We start from the raw sequence: 19,389 nt of genomic DNA, 5'->3' as shown, positions 1-19,389 counted from the left end.
ATATATATATGTATATAGGCTATATATATATGAAAGAAAAACAGTTTTTCAAGACAGAACTGAGACATACATCATTGAAGTACTAAAAAAAAAATCTGTTTTATTTCATATCTCAGATTACAAACAGCTCAAATAATCAACTTTAATTAAAAACTGATCCTGTTGGGGTAAAACAGGGGTGTTAAACCCAGTGATGCAAAGGGGCCAAAATTAAATATTTGGTCTTGGCCAAGGGCCAATCACGATCAATATTTATAAAAAATTACATAAATTAATCTTGGTTTTAGATGTATTATGTCAAATCATCCATATAGAAATATCAATATCTTTTTCCAGTTACAGATTATACAGAATTTAGAGCAAACATAGTTTAATGAACACAGACAAATAGATCAAACTTCCAAAAGCACATCATTAGCTGTCATTTCTTACGCCTCACTCAGCTTTTAAAGGATTTTTTTTAACATTAAAACAGATTTAAAAGCAAAACCATCAACAAAAACCTGATCATACAGAAATTAAAACTATATATTGTTGGCTTCTAAGTCACTGTCAAGAGAAAACTTTACTAATTAGGCTCAGTTTTATAAAACAAAATAAGAATCAGAGACTTGATCTGTCCCAGACTAGAGGGCCGGACCTGATGACCTGATTATTTTGGGGCCCGGCTGAAATGTTACAGAGGGCCGGATCTGGCCCGCGGGCCTTGAGGTTGACACGTGTGGGGTAAAAGAACAGAAATGGTCTGATTATAAACACGATCCAGAAAAGTACATCTACTCAGCTGGACCAGCTGGACACTTTATGTACAAACAAAGAACAAACAATAACAATAATGTACCTTATTGTAAAGTGTTACCAAACAATTTCAAAAACAACCTAAGCGTTTCCAAACCGGACGAGGTTTTATTTTGAAATTCTTCACCCCGGAAAGTTAACCACTTTCACTGCCGGGTCTTTAGTAAAACCCTCAGTAAAATCGCTGTAATGGTCCAGTTAAATGATAAAATATAAACCCTGCCGTTTCCCCCCAACCTTTAAACTTACCCCAGATAAATTAACCTTAGTTTCCGGACCCCCGTCATGTTTTTGAGTTAATTTTTATCAGGATTTACAGTCGAAAACAACCACGTGGACGTGTTTTGGAGGTAAGAAGTTAAAACTGATGCTAAATTTGTAGGAATGTTTTCATTTGTGTCCAGTTTATTGCTCCTAAAGAGATATTGCTGTCATAATTAGTTATGAAACATTTAACACCAGAGGACAAGATCATTCTGTTTCTCCATAAATTCATCATATAAATATTTAAGACTCCTCAGAACCAAACAGCTGTTTGAAAGCAGATTATTGTTTTTAAACCAGCTCTAAAAACCACAAGGAACTGTTTCTGTCAGTGATGTTGACATTATTTTATTTAAAAACGCCCGTGAGGCAAGAAATATAACAAACCAAAGTGTGAGGAGTTAAATTAAAGGGAGTTTATTAATAACAGCAAAGGGGCACTTTATGAAATGAGGACTTTTCAAACATTATCTGGTTCTTTTAAGAGTCTTTTAACCCTGTAAATAGTAATAGTATAAGTTAAGGATGAGATGTTAAATTATTTGTTTACCTAAACTTGTGAGACCTGGATTTCCAGATAAAATTAACTAAAAGCTTGTCTAAACAAGACACCTTTAGAATAAATAAAATATAAGAAGCTGTGGAAAGGCCTGTAGCTTTGTTTAGTAGTGTTCTGCCATAGATGGATAAATTATTGGCCAAGCAAGAGTTAGCAACAGTTTAATTAATCATTTTGAACACAAATCTTGCCTTCAAGCCAAAACTGAGCCAAACATCCCTTTTTTAAATCTAAAATCGGTGTTATCTGCAGGGGATTCCTGATCAGATAGTCTGCTAAAAATCTCTTTCTTGTCCGTTCACTTTAAGAGCAATATGATCCTGGTTCATTTGATTCATAGGTGTAGATGTTTGCTGTTTCAGTGACACATCGGAGCAGGTGTCCATGCTTGGGAAGGCTTTCCTGAAGCACCAGTAATGGCGGCATTTAATTGTCTGGCTCAGCTTTTCCTCCATTTTCATTTGAAATGACTACGTCAGAGCAGAAAGACGTTAACGACATGCAGGGCAGGGGGTCGCGAGACAATATTAGGCAAGTTCAGAACCTGAAACCCCCTTATTTTTATTTATTTTTTCTTCTTTATTTCATTTCCAACAGTTAAAACTTCAACAAAAGAAACAACAACAAAAAAAAACAAATGTTTCCATCAAAATATTCTGTAAACAAAACAAAAGTGTTTGAAAAGGGAGCAGGAAGAAGCAATAGCTTATCCAGTCCTGTCCTTAAGTTTACATACAAATTCTGAATCAAAATAGTGACACAATATATTCATAAATACCCATACAGGCCTATATAACTGTATACACATAGACATTCATCCATAGCTACATATACCTACACATACATCAGTATGCTTGCAGATACAAATATCCTCTTGTATCGCCTGCACAGGGTTTCCCCCAGAAAAGAGGCTAAGCCCGGTGGTAGGTGGCCGTTCGCCGGCCGCTTCTTTTCCAGGTTGGACGCTGGGAGAAAATGAAGAACCGAGGTGGTGGCTGGATAGACTCTCGACTCAAACAGAGAGTGGAACAGGTGCGAGTCGGGTGTCAGTTCAGCGTTTTTAGGTTGGCAACAATAAGAAGAGAGGCGCTTTCATGACAGAAATACATGGCGAGCTGACAATAAACTGTTATTCAAAGAATTACAATTAATGGTTTGTAATGCTGTGTTTATTAATACACAATAATAGAAGATACTATATTTCTATTCATCCATTTTGGTCACAGTTTTTGATTTATTACTCAGCTTTGAAAAACTTCTTGCCATTTGTCTTTTGGAGAATATCTTTCATTTTGGTCATTTTTTTGTGATTTGCGTTTTACAGTATCTGGCCTCCAGTGACTGTGAGTATGTTGATCTTTCAACAATGGCCCTCGACCTTCAAAAACGATACAGGTGGGTGTGCGCCCGAACGCGTTGATCCTCCTTTGCTTTGCCTCAGCTCGTCCTACATTGATCACAGTAATCAGGAACAGACTCGGTTAACACTGATGGTAAATGGCCTGCATTTGTATAGCCCTTCACACTACAGTCAGTCATTCACCCATTCATCCACTGATGGTGGTGAGCTACACTGTAGCCTGGGGCGGGCTGACAGAAGTGAGGCGGCCATCACACCGGCGCCACCGAGCCCTCTGACCACCACCAGCAGGCAAGTCATGTGTCTTGCCCAAGGACACAACGGCTGAGAACCACATCATTAAATGAGCTGTTGAAAATGTTCCTGATCCACCTCAAACACACATTAGATTTAAACATTTTTACTCTCATTTCATCCTAGTGTCTCTCGAGATATTACAACATTTTAGTTTATATCGCCAACTTGTACTTACTGTCACTGGTTACCTGTTGTATGTAAATATGAACATGGAAGATGTTGATTACGATGTAAAATGTCTTTAGATTGGACTACGGCAGAAGAAATAAGACGGCTTTCAGAATTCAAGTAGAGAAAGGTAAGGCTGACAACAGTCCAACAGTTTAATGGTTTATGACAGGAGTTTGGTTTTGTATTTCTGTTTAATCTTTAAGAAAAGCTTAACATATATGTATCCTGTTTATGGAGGCTCAATGGAACAAGTATGAAGGTGAAGACTTTGATTTGATCTCTCATTTAACTTATATAAGAAGATGTTATCAAAAGGTCCTCTGTGGAGTGGAGCGACACATCCAGGTGCTTAGCCTCCACCCTTCTTGGGTGAAAATAACCCAGACACTTTGACTGTAAACAAAACTCCTGTTTGCCAGGAAAGCTGCCATCAAATGAGATTAAACTAGTTCGGTCAAACCTTTCGGTGTATTATGGTCTGTCAGGCAAGCAAACACTGAATGTCACTGCCGACCAACGACCTCCAGGTTGAAAAACTTTCATGAATATGGATCGAAGTTGGTCAGGTTGGACAAACGGCTCGACCCGGTGGCTTCATGTGTCGCGTTCGTCTTTATTAAGCTGCTTTTATTTTCTGTTTTGGTTGTATGTCCTGTGTCCAAGTTACAGTTAAACCATTATCATACAGCATGCTAACTAACATCCTAACTAACTTTGCTGATAAATAACAGGACTGCTGTTAAAAATCTGTCCAAAATGAGTCAAATCCTATTTTTGTAAAAGTATAAGTAACTGATGGCTTCCACGTAACTGATTTTAAATTTCTGACGTGTTGATGACACATATAACAACACATACTGACATAATAAAACGGTTTAGAGAGGTAAACAAAGATAGAAATACTTTGGGTTCTTTCTTTTCCGTCTGTGCACAACGCAGCATGGAACATTGTAGGCAAAGCACCTCAATTATTCCCAGTTTGTAATCCATTTTCCACCCAAAAAGAGGCGGGGCTACGTGACACGACGTCGCTCCACTCCACAATTCGAAAGAGAGAAGAAAAAAAAAAAAAACAATGCTCATGAGCCTAACAAGTGGTTTGAAGCTCTCTCCGTTAGCTGCTTCCTGTGAGATCTAACCTCTCTTCTGCTCGTGGCGTTCGAAGTGTACGAAGCGGTCAAGGAGGACTCTGAGCTGAATGAGCTGGAGGCCAAACACTTGGCGAAGAGAGCCAAAAGCAGCCACAACGACACGGGGTAAGAACGCTCTCCGGTACTCGATCTGACTCTATCATGGCGTGGAGAAATTAGGACTGGGCCGAAGAAGGTCTCTGACTTTTGGCCTCCCTTTTCTGCTGTTTAATAGGAATAAGTTTAATAAGTTCTAGGTTTAGATTGATTTAGCTCCTCTGAAAAGAGAAGAAGTCTGTGGGTAATTTCTTTTCATTACTGAGAACACTTGAGAGTGACATTCAGCTCGGTCATACGAGAGCCACGATACAATGAAAAGGATATACGCGGATATTGTCATGTTTACAGATGATGGACGTGTTTCAGTACTGTTTGTAGCTTTAAACAAAAACAAACAGAAAATGGTGCAAAACACAAATCATGCACCTAATCAGCAAATTTCCAGGTTTTGTCCTGTTCAGTTGTAGAGCTAGTGAAGTCTGTACAGCGCTCTCACACTTTGCTCCTCCAGACAGTGTCAGTCAAGCGAGCGTGAAACGGCTGTACGTTTAAACCTGAAATGAAAAAAAGTGATTGAACTAACCTCTGTGCGTTTGCAGGGATGGCAGCAGCGACTCAGAGGAGTCCTCGGACACAGAAGAAGACCGCGTCCCGGACAACTCTGTAAGAAAAACAACTCAACACGTTGTTTTTACCACAGTATCAGTTTTTAGCTTAACATGGTTACTTAATAAACCAAAATCATTTTTTTTTGTTTTAAAATGGTTTAATCTGCAAATACTGCAACTCGCCACATCCCACAGTGCACAGGAGGAGAGAGACGAGCTTATTACTGGATATATTTTGGGCAATTTGTTTGTGCCCCCATCTCCCTACCCATACTTTATTCCTTCATTAAAAGAAAAAAAGGTGCCAAAAGTTTCACCTTCAGATTTACCAAAGTGTAAGTTTTTTTACTCCATCTGCAGACCTGATGTGTCTGTCAGGTTGTCAAATAAAAGCCCTTTTGGTACTTTTACAGGTGAGGAGAAAGACAGAGTTGGGTTCCTAATGCTCTCCTAGTTTTAAAAGTTTCGGCTCGTTCAGGAGCTTCAGACTCAGTAGAGAAAACTCTGACTGTTTATCAGAGAAAGTTGTGCTGAGAAAGCCTCTTTAAGCTCCCTGGGTGGATTAAATGTAGACTTTTCTTTGGATTTTGACATGAACACGTCACTTGGCAATGTATTCTCAACTTGTGGGATGAAGTAGGTACGAAGAAATAACATCCTACCTGTTGTAGATGGCGACTTCAGCTTGGAGAAATAGTTTAATTCTCACAGACCCGACACACTAATGGCTAATCTGAATGCCGGTAAGAGCAAAACGTGTTACAGCTGCTTTAAAACGGCTTAAATGTACAAAAAAAAAAAAAATCATACTTGTTCATGCAAATTTCCCATCATAGTTATTTACATGGAGTCTTTACAAACACAAATAGCAGCAATAAGGTGCTGCAAGGGGTTAAATCTAGATGCAAGTTCATATTTCTATTAAAATAATCACACAAAGTGAAGCTGATGGTGTTGGAAAGGTTTAAATAATATCCTTCCCATGAACCGCTATGAAATTTCAGAGATTGGAGTTTTGATTCGCTTTCAGACTAGCTATTCGCTAATTCTGTTTATTTCCAAACTGAGGCTACTGTATCTGCAACAGGTAAGATGTTCACTGTTCATAACCTTCCCACAGAAAACCCCACTCTAACATCCCCTTAAAATCTAACCATCTAACCTAAACAACCATCTAACCGTTCATGGTTGTTTTTGTTCCCATCCACAGTCCAACAACCTTCTCACGTCTCTGTATCGTAAGAGCACCTCTGCTCCCAGCAGTCCAGCCAGCAATACCAACCCCACTCCCAGCGCAGGGACACTGGTGTCCTCTGGAGGCTTCTTCATTGATAAGGGCAAAGGCTCCACGGGGAGCAGCGTCCTCATCGACCTGTGTGAAGAGGAGTCTGACAGTAAAGCAGCTGTACGTCATCACGGAGTGGGCCACGGTTCTCTGCTCTTGATTTAGTTTTCTTTAATGTAAAATATGTGGGCCAGGAATAAAAAGTAATTCACTTTGTGGAATCTAGACGACACAAGACGAACAATAAAAAGCTAAAAGCTCTGCTCGCAAACTTGCAGACAGACGCGTCGACGCTGGAATCGCAGAAGAGCCACAAGAAGTCGAGAAAAAGGGCAAAGAGCTCAGCCGAAGCGGCCGAGTTTCGCACCCCGAACAAAAAAGGTAACGCCGTCCAGTTTGTCAAGGAGATTTTTTTTAAAGAAACGCATCCGGACATTAGGACCAAAAAATATGAAAGCGCGTACGACGGTCGATACACTGCCTTAGCTTTACAATAATTCTAATTGGATAAATCAACGTCACACAGATCTTGTCGTTCAGTTATCAAAGGAGGAACATAAAGGACTGAAATGTTTCTTTTTATTTGATTTACAAAATGTATAAAATTCTGTTTTAACTTGGTTATAATGGGGTAATAAGTGTAGATAATTCCGGAAAAATATGACGGTAGCATCAGTCTGCATCGTAACAAAAAAGGTGGAAAAAGGTCCAGATATTTTCTGAAATGCCTGTTTTTATAGCTTAGTATGTTATTTTTTGAAAGGACACATAAAGCTGTGACAAGCTCCTACAGCTCTGTGTGCTTCTTTTGTTTAAAAACAAATACTTTTATCTTTTAGCTAAATCGAAATCTCCTGAGCTGCAGTTTCCCACTGTGAAGTTCGAAGATGTGGGAGGTAACGAGGAGACTTTAACGGTCCGTGCCTTTTAATTTGCTCCTGAGAATAAAAGAAGAAGACCTCATTTACGAAGATGTGAGCTTCAGCTTATCAGTCGCTGACGTTGTCCCTTCAGGAGGTGTGTAAGCTGTTGGTCCACATGCGTCACCCCGAGGTGTACCAGCACCTGGGCATGGTTCCTCCGAGGGGCTTCCTCCTCCACGGGCCTCCTGGCTGTGGGAAGACCCTTCTGGCCCAGGCTGTGGCTGGGGTGAGTAGTGATAACCAAAAACATGGACACGAAGATGGAGGAGCTGTTATTTAGAAAATGCAAAGTAAACTAAAAGACACTCAATTGAATCAACGCTTGGTGCGACCCCTTGGCTTCAAACAGCATCAGCTCTTTTACAAGCAGGTGCAACAAACGAGGAGAAAAGAACTGGGCTGCAGAAAAGTGGCAGCAGGTGGAGGTTCCTGCGAGTTCGGAGCTGTCTGTGTCCTCAGTGCTCAGAAATATGAGCCGATTCATCGTCTGGTACAATGGTGTCCAATCCTGGTCCTGGAGGAGCATTATCCTGCATGTTTTAGGTGTTTCTCTGCTTTGACAGACCTGATTTGAATGACTGAGTGATTATCAGGCTTCTGCAGAACTTGAAGACCTGCGGAGGAGCAGGAAATCAACTAACACCTGCAGGATAGAGGCCCTCCAGGACCAGGATTGGACACCACTGGTCCACCAGGGAGGTATCTGATTGGTCCCAGATTTATTCTGCAGCAGGACAACGACCTTTAAACAAATGACCAGTGTTATTAAGATCCACGTTCAGTTTAAAGAAGAGCAAGGAGTCCTGTAATGTGATTTCAGTATCATTAGGTGGGCCTTACAAAGAGGAACAGAAGGGTCTGACGATCTGTGGTTTGTACTCCAAGATGTCTGGAAGAACCTGCTGAGATCCTTCAGAACCTGATGCTGTCTTAAGGACACACCAACTATTGATTTGATTTATTATTTGACTCCTTTTCATTCACTTTGCTTTGTTAGTTGATAAAAACAGACCTTTAGAATTGGTGTTTCTGAAAGCATTCCTACATTACAACCCTTTGTCTCCTACAGGGCATTAGTGTTTGTTTCAGATTCAGCTTTTGGGTTTTTGAAAAAAGATTTTGCCAATCAGTAAACAAAACTGAAACATTTTTTAAAGTGAGACGTCTCGTGGAGTTGTGCTCGTTTTGTGTTAAGCGTCAGAGTTTGTGTGTTTCAGGAGTTGGAGCTGCCCATGTTGAAGGTTTCTGCCCCGGAGCTGGTGTCCGGAGTGTCAGGAGAGTCCGAACAGAAGCTGAGGGAGCTCTTTGACCTCGCTGTGGTCAGTAGTCCTCTTCTTCTTTTGGTTATTTGCTTTATTTGTTTATTTTTTATTGTGTTTGCATTATTGTGTTTTTTTTTTTTCCCCCCTTGCAGAGCTCCAGTCCATGTATCCTGTTCATAGACGAGATAGATGCCATCACCCCGAAAAGAGAGGTGGCCTCTAAAGACATGGAGAGGAGGATTGTCGCCCAGCTGTTAACCTGCATGGATGGTAGGTTACACCTTTTATCCCGGCTAGAACAAACACAAGCGTACAACCTGCGTCAGAAACTGAGTTTTTAAATTCAGGCTTTGTTCTGATCAGGACTAAACTGAATTACAAGTGAAGCTTTTAATACCAGCCAACCTATCGGCTGTGCTTCGGCGGGTTTTGTCTTTTGCATTTTGATGCTCCTGTTTAAATTGAAGTGATATTTTCATTTATTCCAAAGGTTTCTGCTGCTTGTCTTCTTACAGACCTGAACAGTCTGGCAGTGACAGCTCAGGTTCTGGTCATCGGGGCCACCAACAGACCGGACTCCCTGGACCCGGCCCTCCGCAGAGCTGGGCGCTTCGACAGAGAGATCTGTCTGGGTATCCCCGACGAGTCGGCTCGTCTCAGGTGAGCCACACGTGACAAAAGAGAAGACTCGTCCATTTTAGAAGGCTAAAACATATCTGCGTATTCATACGGAATGTTTTTATTCTCGGCGTGAGCTCAGAGATCGTTGCAGTTCTTGGAAACACTGTTCGCGTACGACACAACGCTGTGTGTGTGTCCCGTCAGGATTTTAAAGACGCTGTGTCGGAAGCTGACGCTGCCTGAAGATTTCGACTACCAGCAGCTGGCACGGCTCACACCGGGCTACGTAGGAGCTGACCTCATGGCTCTCTGCCGTGAGGCCGCCACGGCTGCTGTGAACAGGGTTCTGCTGGAGGTGTCGGCACCTCCACAGAGCCAACCGCAGGGTTCTGCTGAAGAACCGACAGGAGGCAGAGACCAGGCGGAGGCTGGAGACCATCTCCAGCAGGTACGCACCAACACGACTGCTGCTGTGTTTCCGTTGTATCCGAGGGAAGGTTTTTCTCGAAGTGAGGGGTGTTTTTAACTTGACGTTATCTCCTACGTAAAACACGGATAAAGAAAAAATTGACAAGCTGCCACCAACTGTTCAGGATTTTTTTTAATGCTTTAAAACTTTATTTAATATGCTATTTAGTTTTGGGAGTTAAACCTCTTTCAGATTAAAAAAAAACAATCCAATCTTTGAGTTATGACCTGTAATATTCCCGACCTCTCTGCCGTCCGGGCGGACGATGTTCTGCTTCCTGCAGGGGGAGCTGTGGAAGCTGTTGAACCTGCTCAAAGCCGCCGAGACGCTGTCGGAAGAGGAGCTGGCGGGCCTGTCCATTCTCATGTCCGACTTCCAGGGCGCCCTGTCCAGGGTTCAGCCTTCAGCCAAGAGGGAGGGCTTTGCCACGGTTCCCGACGTCACCTGGGAGAACGTGGGAGCCCTGCAGGAGATCAGAGAGGAGCTCACCATGGCCATACTCGTAAAGACCACTCTTTTATTAGCCATTTTTATTTACATGTCTCGATATCTAGAACTTCTAGAGCTAAGTAAGCTCTTTTTTATTTTCTTATCTTTCGGGATCTGAAGAGTAACGGAAACAAACCATCATTGTCAACTCGTGTTTCCCGACAAGTTTTAAAGTTTGCCTTTATTTATTTGAATGAAATCCCTGGGAGCGTACACAGGGATTTAACCAAACAATCAGCGCAGTGGCCTTCTTGGAACACGATGATGGGCTGTCTCTGCTATAAGTCTGCGTGTTTCTGTATCCGTAGAGTTCAGTCCCAGAGTAACGCTGTTTGTTTGATCTGTCTCGCGTCTCCTGCAGGCTCCGGTTCGCTCTCCGCAGCAGTTCAGAGCCTTAGGCCTCAGCGCTCCATCCGGCGTGCTGCTGGCTGGACCTCCAGGGTGTGGAAAAACCCTGCTGGCCAAGGTTCCCCATCACACGAACACAAACATTATCCAGAGCAGGCAGCTGTGGTTGTGCATGTTAGTAACTGTTCTGCAACGAAGGCTTTCCGTTTACTGTCAAACGTTGTGCGTTTAGCTTAAAGTCAGATGTCATTCATGCATGTCAGCCTCCAGAGAGAGTCTCCTGATGTGACCGTGCTTTCTTCTTTAAGGCGGTGGCCAATGAGTCCGGCCTCAACTTCATCTCTGTGAAAGGACCAGAGCTGCTCAACATGGTGAGTTCCTGAGTGTGAGGATTAACACAGCCTGTGTGCTCCGGCTGCTGCTGCTGCTGCTGCTGCTGCTTTGGTTATTTAAAAGAAAGGAACCACAAACCTACTGAACCACATTTCTTATTTAGGCTGTCCTCCTCTTGTAGTGTTTAATGTTTATCTTGTAGTGTTTAATGTTTATCTTGTAGTGTTTAATGTTTATCCCCTGAAGGAGAAAGGGCAATAATATATGATGAACCACTGCATTGGTTTTAATAAACGTTCAGAAAGTAATCACTGACCGCCACAACTAACTGACCCTAATAAACACAAAAAATGGCACATATTGAGTTAAAACTTGTTTTTAAAACTACTGAAGTCAACACTGCCTGTTAGTAAAATATCTCTGAACCACTGGATGGATTTTAATGTTGGGTGTTCAACTGATTAACCTTTGGAGTCATCGCAATTCAAGATGGCTGCCACAGCTAACACAAAAAACGCCTACAGGTCAGCCACTTTAACTGATATTGTACTCGAATGGGACACCGCACAGCGTCATTTACCAGGTTTGACCAAAACGGCTACAGTTCCATCATTTCTCCTCCTCCTCATCATGATCTCAGCCTAAATCTCTGCCATGAAAAGCGCCGGGCGAATATCCATTCCTTCAGCTCGTCCTGTTTGTCGCCCGTCTTGTACGGTCCTCGCAGCCCTATCCGCTCATGCCTTTGTCGAAGCAGTGATCCGGCCTGTCGGTGTCTCTGACTGACGAATGTGCGGCGATGTTCGCAGTACGTGGGCGAGAGCGAGCGGGCCGTCAGACAGGTCTTCCAGAGAGGACGCAACTCGGCTCCGTGCGTCATCTTCTTCGACGAGCTCGACGCCTTGTGTCCGCGCCGTTCAGGCCACGAGGTAGGTCCAGATACATGATTTATACTTCTGCAGTTTAAACACAAACTATCACGATCAGAAGGAAAATGTTGCAACTCAGCAAACCTTTCCTCCTAGATTTAGATGCAACCGACACATGATTTACTGTATAATTACAGAAGGTCATGAAATCCCACATTTACCTGTTTTGTTTAGTTTTTTTAGAGTATTTAATGAAATTGGCTGCTTGTTATTTTATATAAAATATTAAAAATCTCTAGATGACTGTAATGTAGTCAGAGTAGTAATAATAGTCCTAAAAATGCCTTTTATACAGGTAATTACGAGATGTTTTAAGAGTTTAAAAGTTAATTAAATGTTTGAGACATGAGGAACAGCGTGTCAAAGTCAGCATCATCAACCTTTCAAATCTTGCAAATCGTATTTATTTTAATGACCTACCTGGAAGCTGTAAAGATTTCCCTGTGCATGCAGATTTATTTACCAGGCAAATGGTGGGAGCGTCACACAGGTTTAAGAGTCTTTTTCCTTCTGATTTGTCCACAAAATGTCTCAGATTGATTTACAGTCCGACATGATTCTACTGCTGCTGATCAGTAGATAAGTTCAGATATTTTTGTGTCGCTTTGGATTTTGGGTTCTGCTCAGCTGTGACAAGCTCTGAAAGTTTTGGCTCAAAAACCAATAAAACGGCACCAAACAAAACACAGGAAGAGTCTCATCTTTGAATCTTTCTGATAGCTTTGTACATTTTTTTTAATATAATTTAATTTTTAGATGTCTTAAAAGTAGTGAGTAACATGATTTAAAAACCCAGTGTTACAGGAGGAGCAGTTGATGGAGACCTTAAACCAGCGAGGCCTAAAACGTGATTTTAAAAAATCCTACTTTTCTGTGGCGCCGTCCGTCCAATTTCTTGCCCGAGCTCTAAACTTATAACCTTTTAGCGTTAGGAATGTCAAACTGCACAGCTGGGCACCTCATGGGTCTGGGATCCCTATTGAATTCAAGGCTACAAGGTCAAAGGTCAAGGTCACAATTGACCCCTTTGTGAAGATCCTGTCTATGCTTTAAGTCTAGACACATGTAATCAGGGTTGTTGTGTGAGAGAATTCATGTTTGGGTTCTGATTACTCTGACGGTTTTCTGTCGGGAGTATTTCGTTCTGTTGGCGGTACTCTTGTTGTTTAGGGCTCCTCAGATCTGAACATTTTTACCCAAAAAGTGTTAACAAACGTTGAAATTTTCACCTTTCCGGTGAAACAACAAGTAATCTGTGAACTCGGCATACACCAGTTTGTGCTGGGTAATATCTTCTCCTCTGTATTTATTTTTGTCTTGTTTTTATTTGTATTAATTATATGTGTGTGTATTTTTCATCAGCTTTACTGATCATTTAAAAGATTAACCTTGCATATTAGTAATTAATTTTTTTTAGTTTTGGACCTAAAAGTCTAAGAAGGGACCGGGTCTGTAAGTTATCCATTGGCTACAAGTTTCAAAGCCAGTTACATGGTTTGAAATGTCACACAGGTTTTATGTGATGAAATAAACACGGAGCTTGTTTCGTAGCAACCTTTTGAGCGGTACTGTCTGCCTTCAGTCAGGAGCCAGTGTTCGAGTCGTCAACCAGCTCCTCACAGAGATGGACGGCTTGGAGAGTCGACGGCAGGTCTTCATCATGGCTGCCACCAACAGACCAGGTACAGATCCAGCTTTTGTCCAACTTTGGTTTAGTTCTGAGGTTTGGAGCTCCGTCACACCAAAGACCCCCAAAAAATTGGTTCAAAGGCCAAACGATGTAAAACTGGACTGTTTCTCTGATATATCGTTCACACAGAAAGAAACACATAACAATGACATCTTGTTGAAAGCTTTATAATAAAAACATTGTTTGTGTTTTTTTCCTCCAGATATCATTGACCCTGCCATCCTGAGGCCAGGTCGTCTGGATAAAACCTTGTACGTGGGGCTGCCGTGTCCAGCGGATCGTCACGCCATCCTGCTCACTGTAACGAAGGTCATTTATCAGTCAGACACCTCAGACCCTTTCAGATCGAGCAGAAAATGAACGATGCTTCTGACTGTGTGTCTGTACGTTACAGGGGGGGACCAAACCCCAGCTGGAGCAGGACGTCAGTCTCGAACAGGTCGCCTTCGATGAACGCTGCGATTGCTTTTCGTAAGTCTCAGCTGGAAACAGCAGCTTTATTTAGATATTACACTTCCGAGGGGGCAAAAAAAGCCAATTAAATCGCCCCTCTTTGGAGAACGTTCAGTCACTGATGTCGCGTCGCTATTTGAAAAAACGGACCGTTTTTATTTTACCTCAAAAAGATGACAAAAGAGAAAAAGGACAGCATCACATCGCTCATTTTTGAGGAGAGAAAATGCGATTTGCATTCCTAAATCTAGTCTCAGCACACATTTAAATAGGAAAATGAGCGTGCAGGCAGAGGAGAGAGTTCACAGACTCTAATGAGCTGCTGCAGCCGTCCGATCAACACGAAGCAAGGAACAATGGAACGAGTTTCAAAGTCATTCCGCTTGAATTGCAACAACGGTGGCTGCTTCAGACAAAGGGAGTATTTCAGTCAATGTGGAGCACAAAGAACAAAATGTTCAAGTCGTACAAGGACAGGATGAGACACCAGAGTTCCATTTTTGGATAGTTACAGCCATGTTTGTGTTTCCAGGTTGAGTAGCCGTGGCAGCCATCTTGAATCAGGTTGGACTAAAAAACACCCAGTGACTCAAAACACCTCACTGGGTCGTTAGGTGTTTTGCTAGCAGACTGGCACACAAACACACACACACCTACACACACAGACAAGCAGTTACATAATCATCCGCCTTTCTCGGCAGCAGGTAATAATAAGCACACGTCCACACTTAATGATATTATAGGACTGCACTTCAGGCAACAAAAGGTCCATGATGAGGATCCAACAGTCAGGACGGTCGTAGAGAGGATGCAGGAGAGCATCTCGAGGATGCAGAAAGTAGCAGGAAAAGCTTGTCTGATGAGCACTCGGAGCCCAACGGCATCATGGTTGCCTCAAACTGAAGGAGCTTTAAGAAATTAGCTGTGATACGACCACATTGGAAGTCCCCCATGAAGGGGGCCCTTAGTTTTCTTTCTTGGTTTGTTAAAGACAGACTGCGATTACCCACATCCCAATGTCAGACAATTCACGTTCACCCTCTTTGTATAGCATAACGTTACTTCCTCTGATATTTCCACCCGTTGCCTAATAAACACGGTGTGGTGGTGTGGCTGGATCCAGTATCCACAGCAAGGTGTTTATTGTCTGCAGAGCCAATAAAAACTTGGGTTCATAGCAGACAAGCAGCCGTGGTCAGTCAATCAATAACCTGCCTTCATATCACTATTTATCCAAGCGGCTTTGTTCACAATGCAGCCATTCTACCTTTTATTTAGCTTTTTGCGTTCTAAACTTGTTGACTCATAATTTATGGTGTTCTTTTTCTTGTGCAAAGATTTAAAACCCAAGGAATATAGAAATTAAATATATAAGTTCTCATAAGCATTTATGTTTTCTATGTTAAGTCAAACCTTTATCACAATAAGCACGGACTTAACCAGGCCTCTCTTAAAAAGCAAACTTTTAATCTCAAAGAGACTTTTACCTGAATAATTAAAAGGTCATTTGAATGTGTTCCCTGTGCTCTGTCTGTTTTAGAAGCGTATAAATGACAAAAGTAAATAAATGTTTACTTTTTTGTTTGTCTCGCTGCAGCGGAGCTGACCTGACGGCGTTGGTGAGGGAAGCATCTGTGAACGCCCTGAAGGCCTACCTGAAGTCCCAGCACTGTGGTAACAGATTACTTCCTCAGTGTTTTTTTTGTTTATTTGGCTAAAAGTTTTCACAAACTGCTTATCAAAATCCTTCTTGATATAAATGTCCGTTTGGTCTGGGTTTTATCCACCTCATTGTCAGCTAATCAACCTTAGCAAACCCCAAAAAATGCCTGTAACTCAGTCAGTTTTACAGATACTGAGCTAAGGTTTGTGTGGTAGCAGCTGAGAGTCATTGCCGTCTCGTCCTCCGAGCGCCAACAGTTCACGCTCCGTTTAAAACATTGGCAGGTGGAGTGTAGTCCTTCAAAGAACACCTTTTAAAACCGAGGTTACAAAGATAAGGAAAGAAAAACATAATAAGACTGTGCAAAAGTGGATCCTAAAGCTGGCGTAATAAAGACAAAACTGTTGTAAAAAGAGTTCGGTTTACAGTCGTGAGTTCAAGCACTCAATAGACCGACTTGGACACAAAAACTGATCCAGAGTCCAGGACCCCAGACAGAAAATGCAGACAAGAGCGAGGAACAATTAGAAGGCCTTGATCAGAAGGGGGTATTTAAGAGTCTAGAGAGAACTGTAAGGGGTTAAAGGTTCACTGAAGTAAGCAGCAGACTGATCATTTCTTGATAAGAGGAAGTAGTTTCAATTTGAATGTTATGGGCAGACGATGCAGAGATAAGAACTGAGATTATATGAGAACAAATCAACAAAGTGTTGATAAGATAACAGAGGGCTGTATTTCTAAAGCCAACGTGGACTGAACTACAGACTTAACATGTCTGTCAAATTGAAGTTGTTAGAAGTTTTGAGAGGATGATATTAAATGAGCAGCTAGAGAATCAAGGAACTGGAGGATGGCGTCAGGAACTTTATTTAGTGCAAAAATCAATACGTCTGTTTTATTGTGATAATTTCAGCCAACCAGTTGGGTAGAATAGTGACATTTATGTAATTAGAAGGGTGTAAAGAAGAGTAAATTTTGCTGCTATAAGCATAGCAATGATAAAACGCACAGCTGAATCTTTGTATCAGTGAGCCCTGAAAGAGCAAATGGACAAAAAAAAATAACAGGACCGAGAATACACCCCTGAGGCACACCACATGAAGCACCTTTGTATTAGTTGGCGCAAAATAACTTTCTGTTGGGAAGTAAACCACTTAAGAGCTTCACCAGAACTCCCAACCCAGCTTTATAAAAGACCAATAAAAACGGTGTGGCTGTAGACTTGGAGGTATCAGATCCAAAATTGTTTGCAAGGTCAAGGTCACTTTGCTAGTACCCTTAAGTAGACTTGTTTTGCAGTGGTTCAAACGTCACAACACAGACAGAAATAAATATAATAGTGCTCAAAGTTCTCCAAGCTCCACAACTCAAGTCAAAGCAGGGCACAGAAAGAGGTGAGCAAGAAAAAAAAGAACTAATCTAACCCTAATCTGTTAAATTCATCAAAATCTATTGAAATTAGCAGTATCGTTTCAGCGTGTTCAATTCAAAAATTAAAACTTAAATTCCTTTGCTTCAAGGTCAATATCACGAGAAGGTTTTTAAGCTAAATGAGAAGCAACGGAGACTCCATCCGTCCCAAACTGGAGGGACGGATCTAATAAAACTTAAACGTTATCTTCGGGGCCAGATAAAATGTTACCAAGGGCCGGATCTGGCCCGCGGGCGTTGACTTTGACACATGTGCTTTAGCGGGTTTGGCTTTTTTTCTTCGTGCTGCGGCCTGAAGTTTTAACGAGTCGTGTCTCGGAGCTGCCGCCCTCCGACATCGGCTCAGGGTTTGTGTTTGTCGGTTTTGCCGCAGGTCCCACGCAGGCCTCCGACTCCCCGGCTGACATCCGAGTGAGCCGGCAGCACTTTGAGGACGCCTTCAGGACGGTTCGGCCGTCCGTGTCGAAAAAGGTGAGGAAGTGACCCTCTCGCGGGGATTTACTGTTAACTCGGATCCACCCCTCAGGGACCTTATTTGCTTTTTGCATTTCATTTTTCGCAACTAAATGTGGAGGAAAAATTTAAAAAAAGGAGTCAAACTCTACATTGAAAATTACATTTCATCTTGATCGTTATTACTGCGGCGTCCAGGGCGAAATTAGTTCGTCGAGCCGGCACTTGTTGTGTATTTGCTCTCAAATTACCGCTGCCGAGTTTCCAGGTGAGCTGGTCTGACTCGTCTCACATTAAACACTCGCAGCGTCCACACACGGCCCGCGAACACCCGGAGGAGGCGGCTGTCATTAAAAGAAGGTACCAGGGCAGGGCCGATGAGCTTCTGAAGCTTCTCCGCTTCATTGTGCTTCCTGTTTATTGTTTCCTCTGACGGTGGAGTGCTTTCACCTGGGACCGGGAGAACAAAAACCCTACTTCTACGGAGGCAGGACGTAACTTTAGAGCTTACGGTTAGGGTTGGGATTTCAGTCACATAAAGCTTTTGAAGGGGGTTGCCTGGAGTACTCGGTGGTTGTAATTGTCTTACATGTGGTCAGAAAAAACCAGGACCATTTTTTTTTAAGAACCAGGTTAGCTAAAACCTCAAAATCTAGTCCAAAAAGTTGTTTTTCTTTTCTTAAAAGGATATCCCAGGCAGGTTAAAGTGCGAGTCAGCTAAAACAATATGAACAATTAATATCTGACCTGTTGCACAGCCTCAGTTTGGAGAAATGGAGCATATTTGTGACTGGTTTGACGAGCTCACAGCTAGTCTGAACTCATGGAAGCTCAACATAGCCATCAGTCTCACGTTAACCAGTTATTTGAATGTAATTTGGGGTGAAATAGTCGCTGCTAGCTACAGTTTCAGAATATTTCTGCTCAAATAACTGTGCAATGTGAAGGCCTGAGTAGTTCAGAGCAGACCTGCTTCCAAAACGGATCGTTGTCGTCCTAAAACAAATTTCATAGCGTTTCATGCTAACAGCATTCTTCAAACCTTCATATTGTCATCAGTTTTGTGTTATGTGGTTATTGCGGCCGCACAATCCTGATGGTTTTTTGGTGCTACAGCTAGCTGCTGGCGCTGCCGTTTGGAGCTGTAACTAAGCCCAGAATTCCATCCAAACGAGGCGAGCCTGACCGTGGCGCGTTTACATGAACCGCCGTGGAACTTTAAAGAGCGGAGCTGCCTTTGAGGCGGCGGCGATCCACTCGTGCTCGGACTATCCGTTAGCTCGTTGGTTCAGACTTAAACTCTTATTTCTGCAAACTAAAATATCAATGGCTATGATTTATCCACCAAACCCAATCTCAAAATGGCTAAAATATTTCTTTAAGTGTCTATAAGCTTTGGTTGTAGTTTTCTTTAGGTGGATTGAAACGTGCCATCTTGGTGACCCTGTGAGGATCCGGCCTGATTCTCCAGACAGTGACTCTTAATCTACTGTGTGTGTGTGTGTGTTTCCTGTGCAGGACCAGCTGATGTACGAGAAGCTCAGAGAGTCCCTCAGCAGATGACGGCCAAACCAACACAAGACTGCACTGTGGAAGAATCCGCAAACACATTCTTCTTCTTCGTTTTTTTTTTTTTTTTTAAATAAAGTGTGACTCTGACGTTTCTGACACTTCTCTGTCCTGTGGTGTTCAGGGACGTCCTTTCAGCCTCGTCCCCTCCGAGTGTTCCAGCTCTGTTCTGCTCTGACTCAGGTTTGATCGGAGCGGGAGAGTTTTTCTTTTATCATCTGCAC

General features: G+C 42.4%; 1 protein-coding gene across 3 annotated transcripts; it reads left to right on the top strand.

The window, feature by feature from the left end:
• Positions 1–928: 928 nt before the first annotated feature.
• Positions 929–19,267, top strand: nvl (nuclear VCP like). Of its 3 annotated transcripts, XM_017427743.3 has the most exons (24): positions 929–1,148; positions 2,513–2,653; positions 2,946–3,016; positions 3,524–3,576; positions 4,615–4,705; positions 5,239–5,302; positions 6,458–6,652; positions 6,811–6,913; positions 7,372–7,448; positions 7,547–7,681; positions 8,673–8,774; positions 8,870–8,987; positions 9,233–9,377; positions 9,543–9,786; positions 10,091–10,309; positions 10,658–10,762; positions 10,953–11,015; positions 11,787–11,906; positions 13,489–13,588; positions 13,799–13,905; positions 13,991–14,067; positions 15,647–15,723; positions 17,517–17,614; positions 19,115–19,266. In XM_017427743.3, exons 2-24 carry the CDS (start codon positions 2,597–2,599, stop codon positions 19,157–19,159), a joined length of 2,466 nt encoding a protein of 821 aa, XP_017283232.1. In that variant the 5' UTR covers positions 929–1,148; positions 2,513–2,596; the 3' UTR covers positions 19,160–19,266. The 3 variants fall into 3 exon arrangements, with proteins under 3 accessions (XP_017283232.1, XP_024863996.1, XP_037829528.1); XM_025008228.2 differs by lacking the exons at positions 929–1,148; positions 2,513–2,653 and having other exon boundaries at positions 6,811–6,912; positions 7,370–7,448; positions 19,115–19,267; XM_037973600.1 differs by lacking the exons at positions 929–1,148; positions 2,513–2,653; positions 2,946–3,016 and adding an exon at positions 3,212–3,272 and having other exon boundaries at positions 6,811–6,912; positions 7,370–7,448; positions 19,115–19,267.
• Positions 19,268–19,389: the final 122 nt, after the last annotated feature.

The sequence above is a fragment of the Kryptolebias marmoratus genome, linkage group LG22 (assembly GCF_001649575.2).
Source record: "Kryptolebias marmoratus isolate JLee-2015 linkage group LG22, ASM164957v2, whole genome shotgun sequence".
Lineage (NCBI taxonomy): Eukaryota > Metazoa > Chordata > Actinopteri > Cyprinodontiformes > Rivulidae > Kryptolebias > Kryptolebias marmoratus.
Note: the sequence above shows the minus strand (reverse complement) of the source record. Positions and strands in the feature narration are given on the sequence as shown.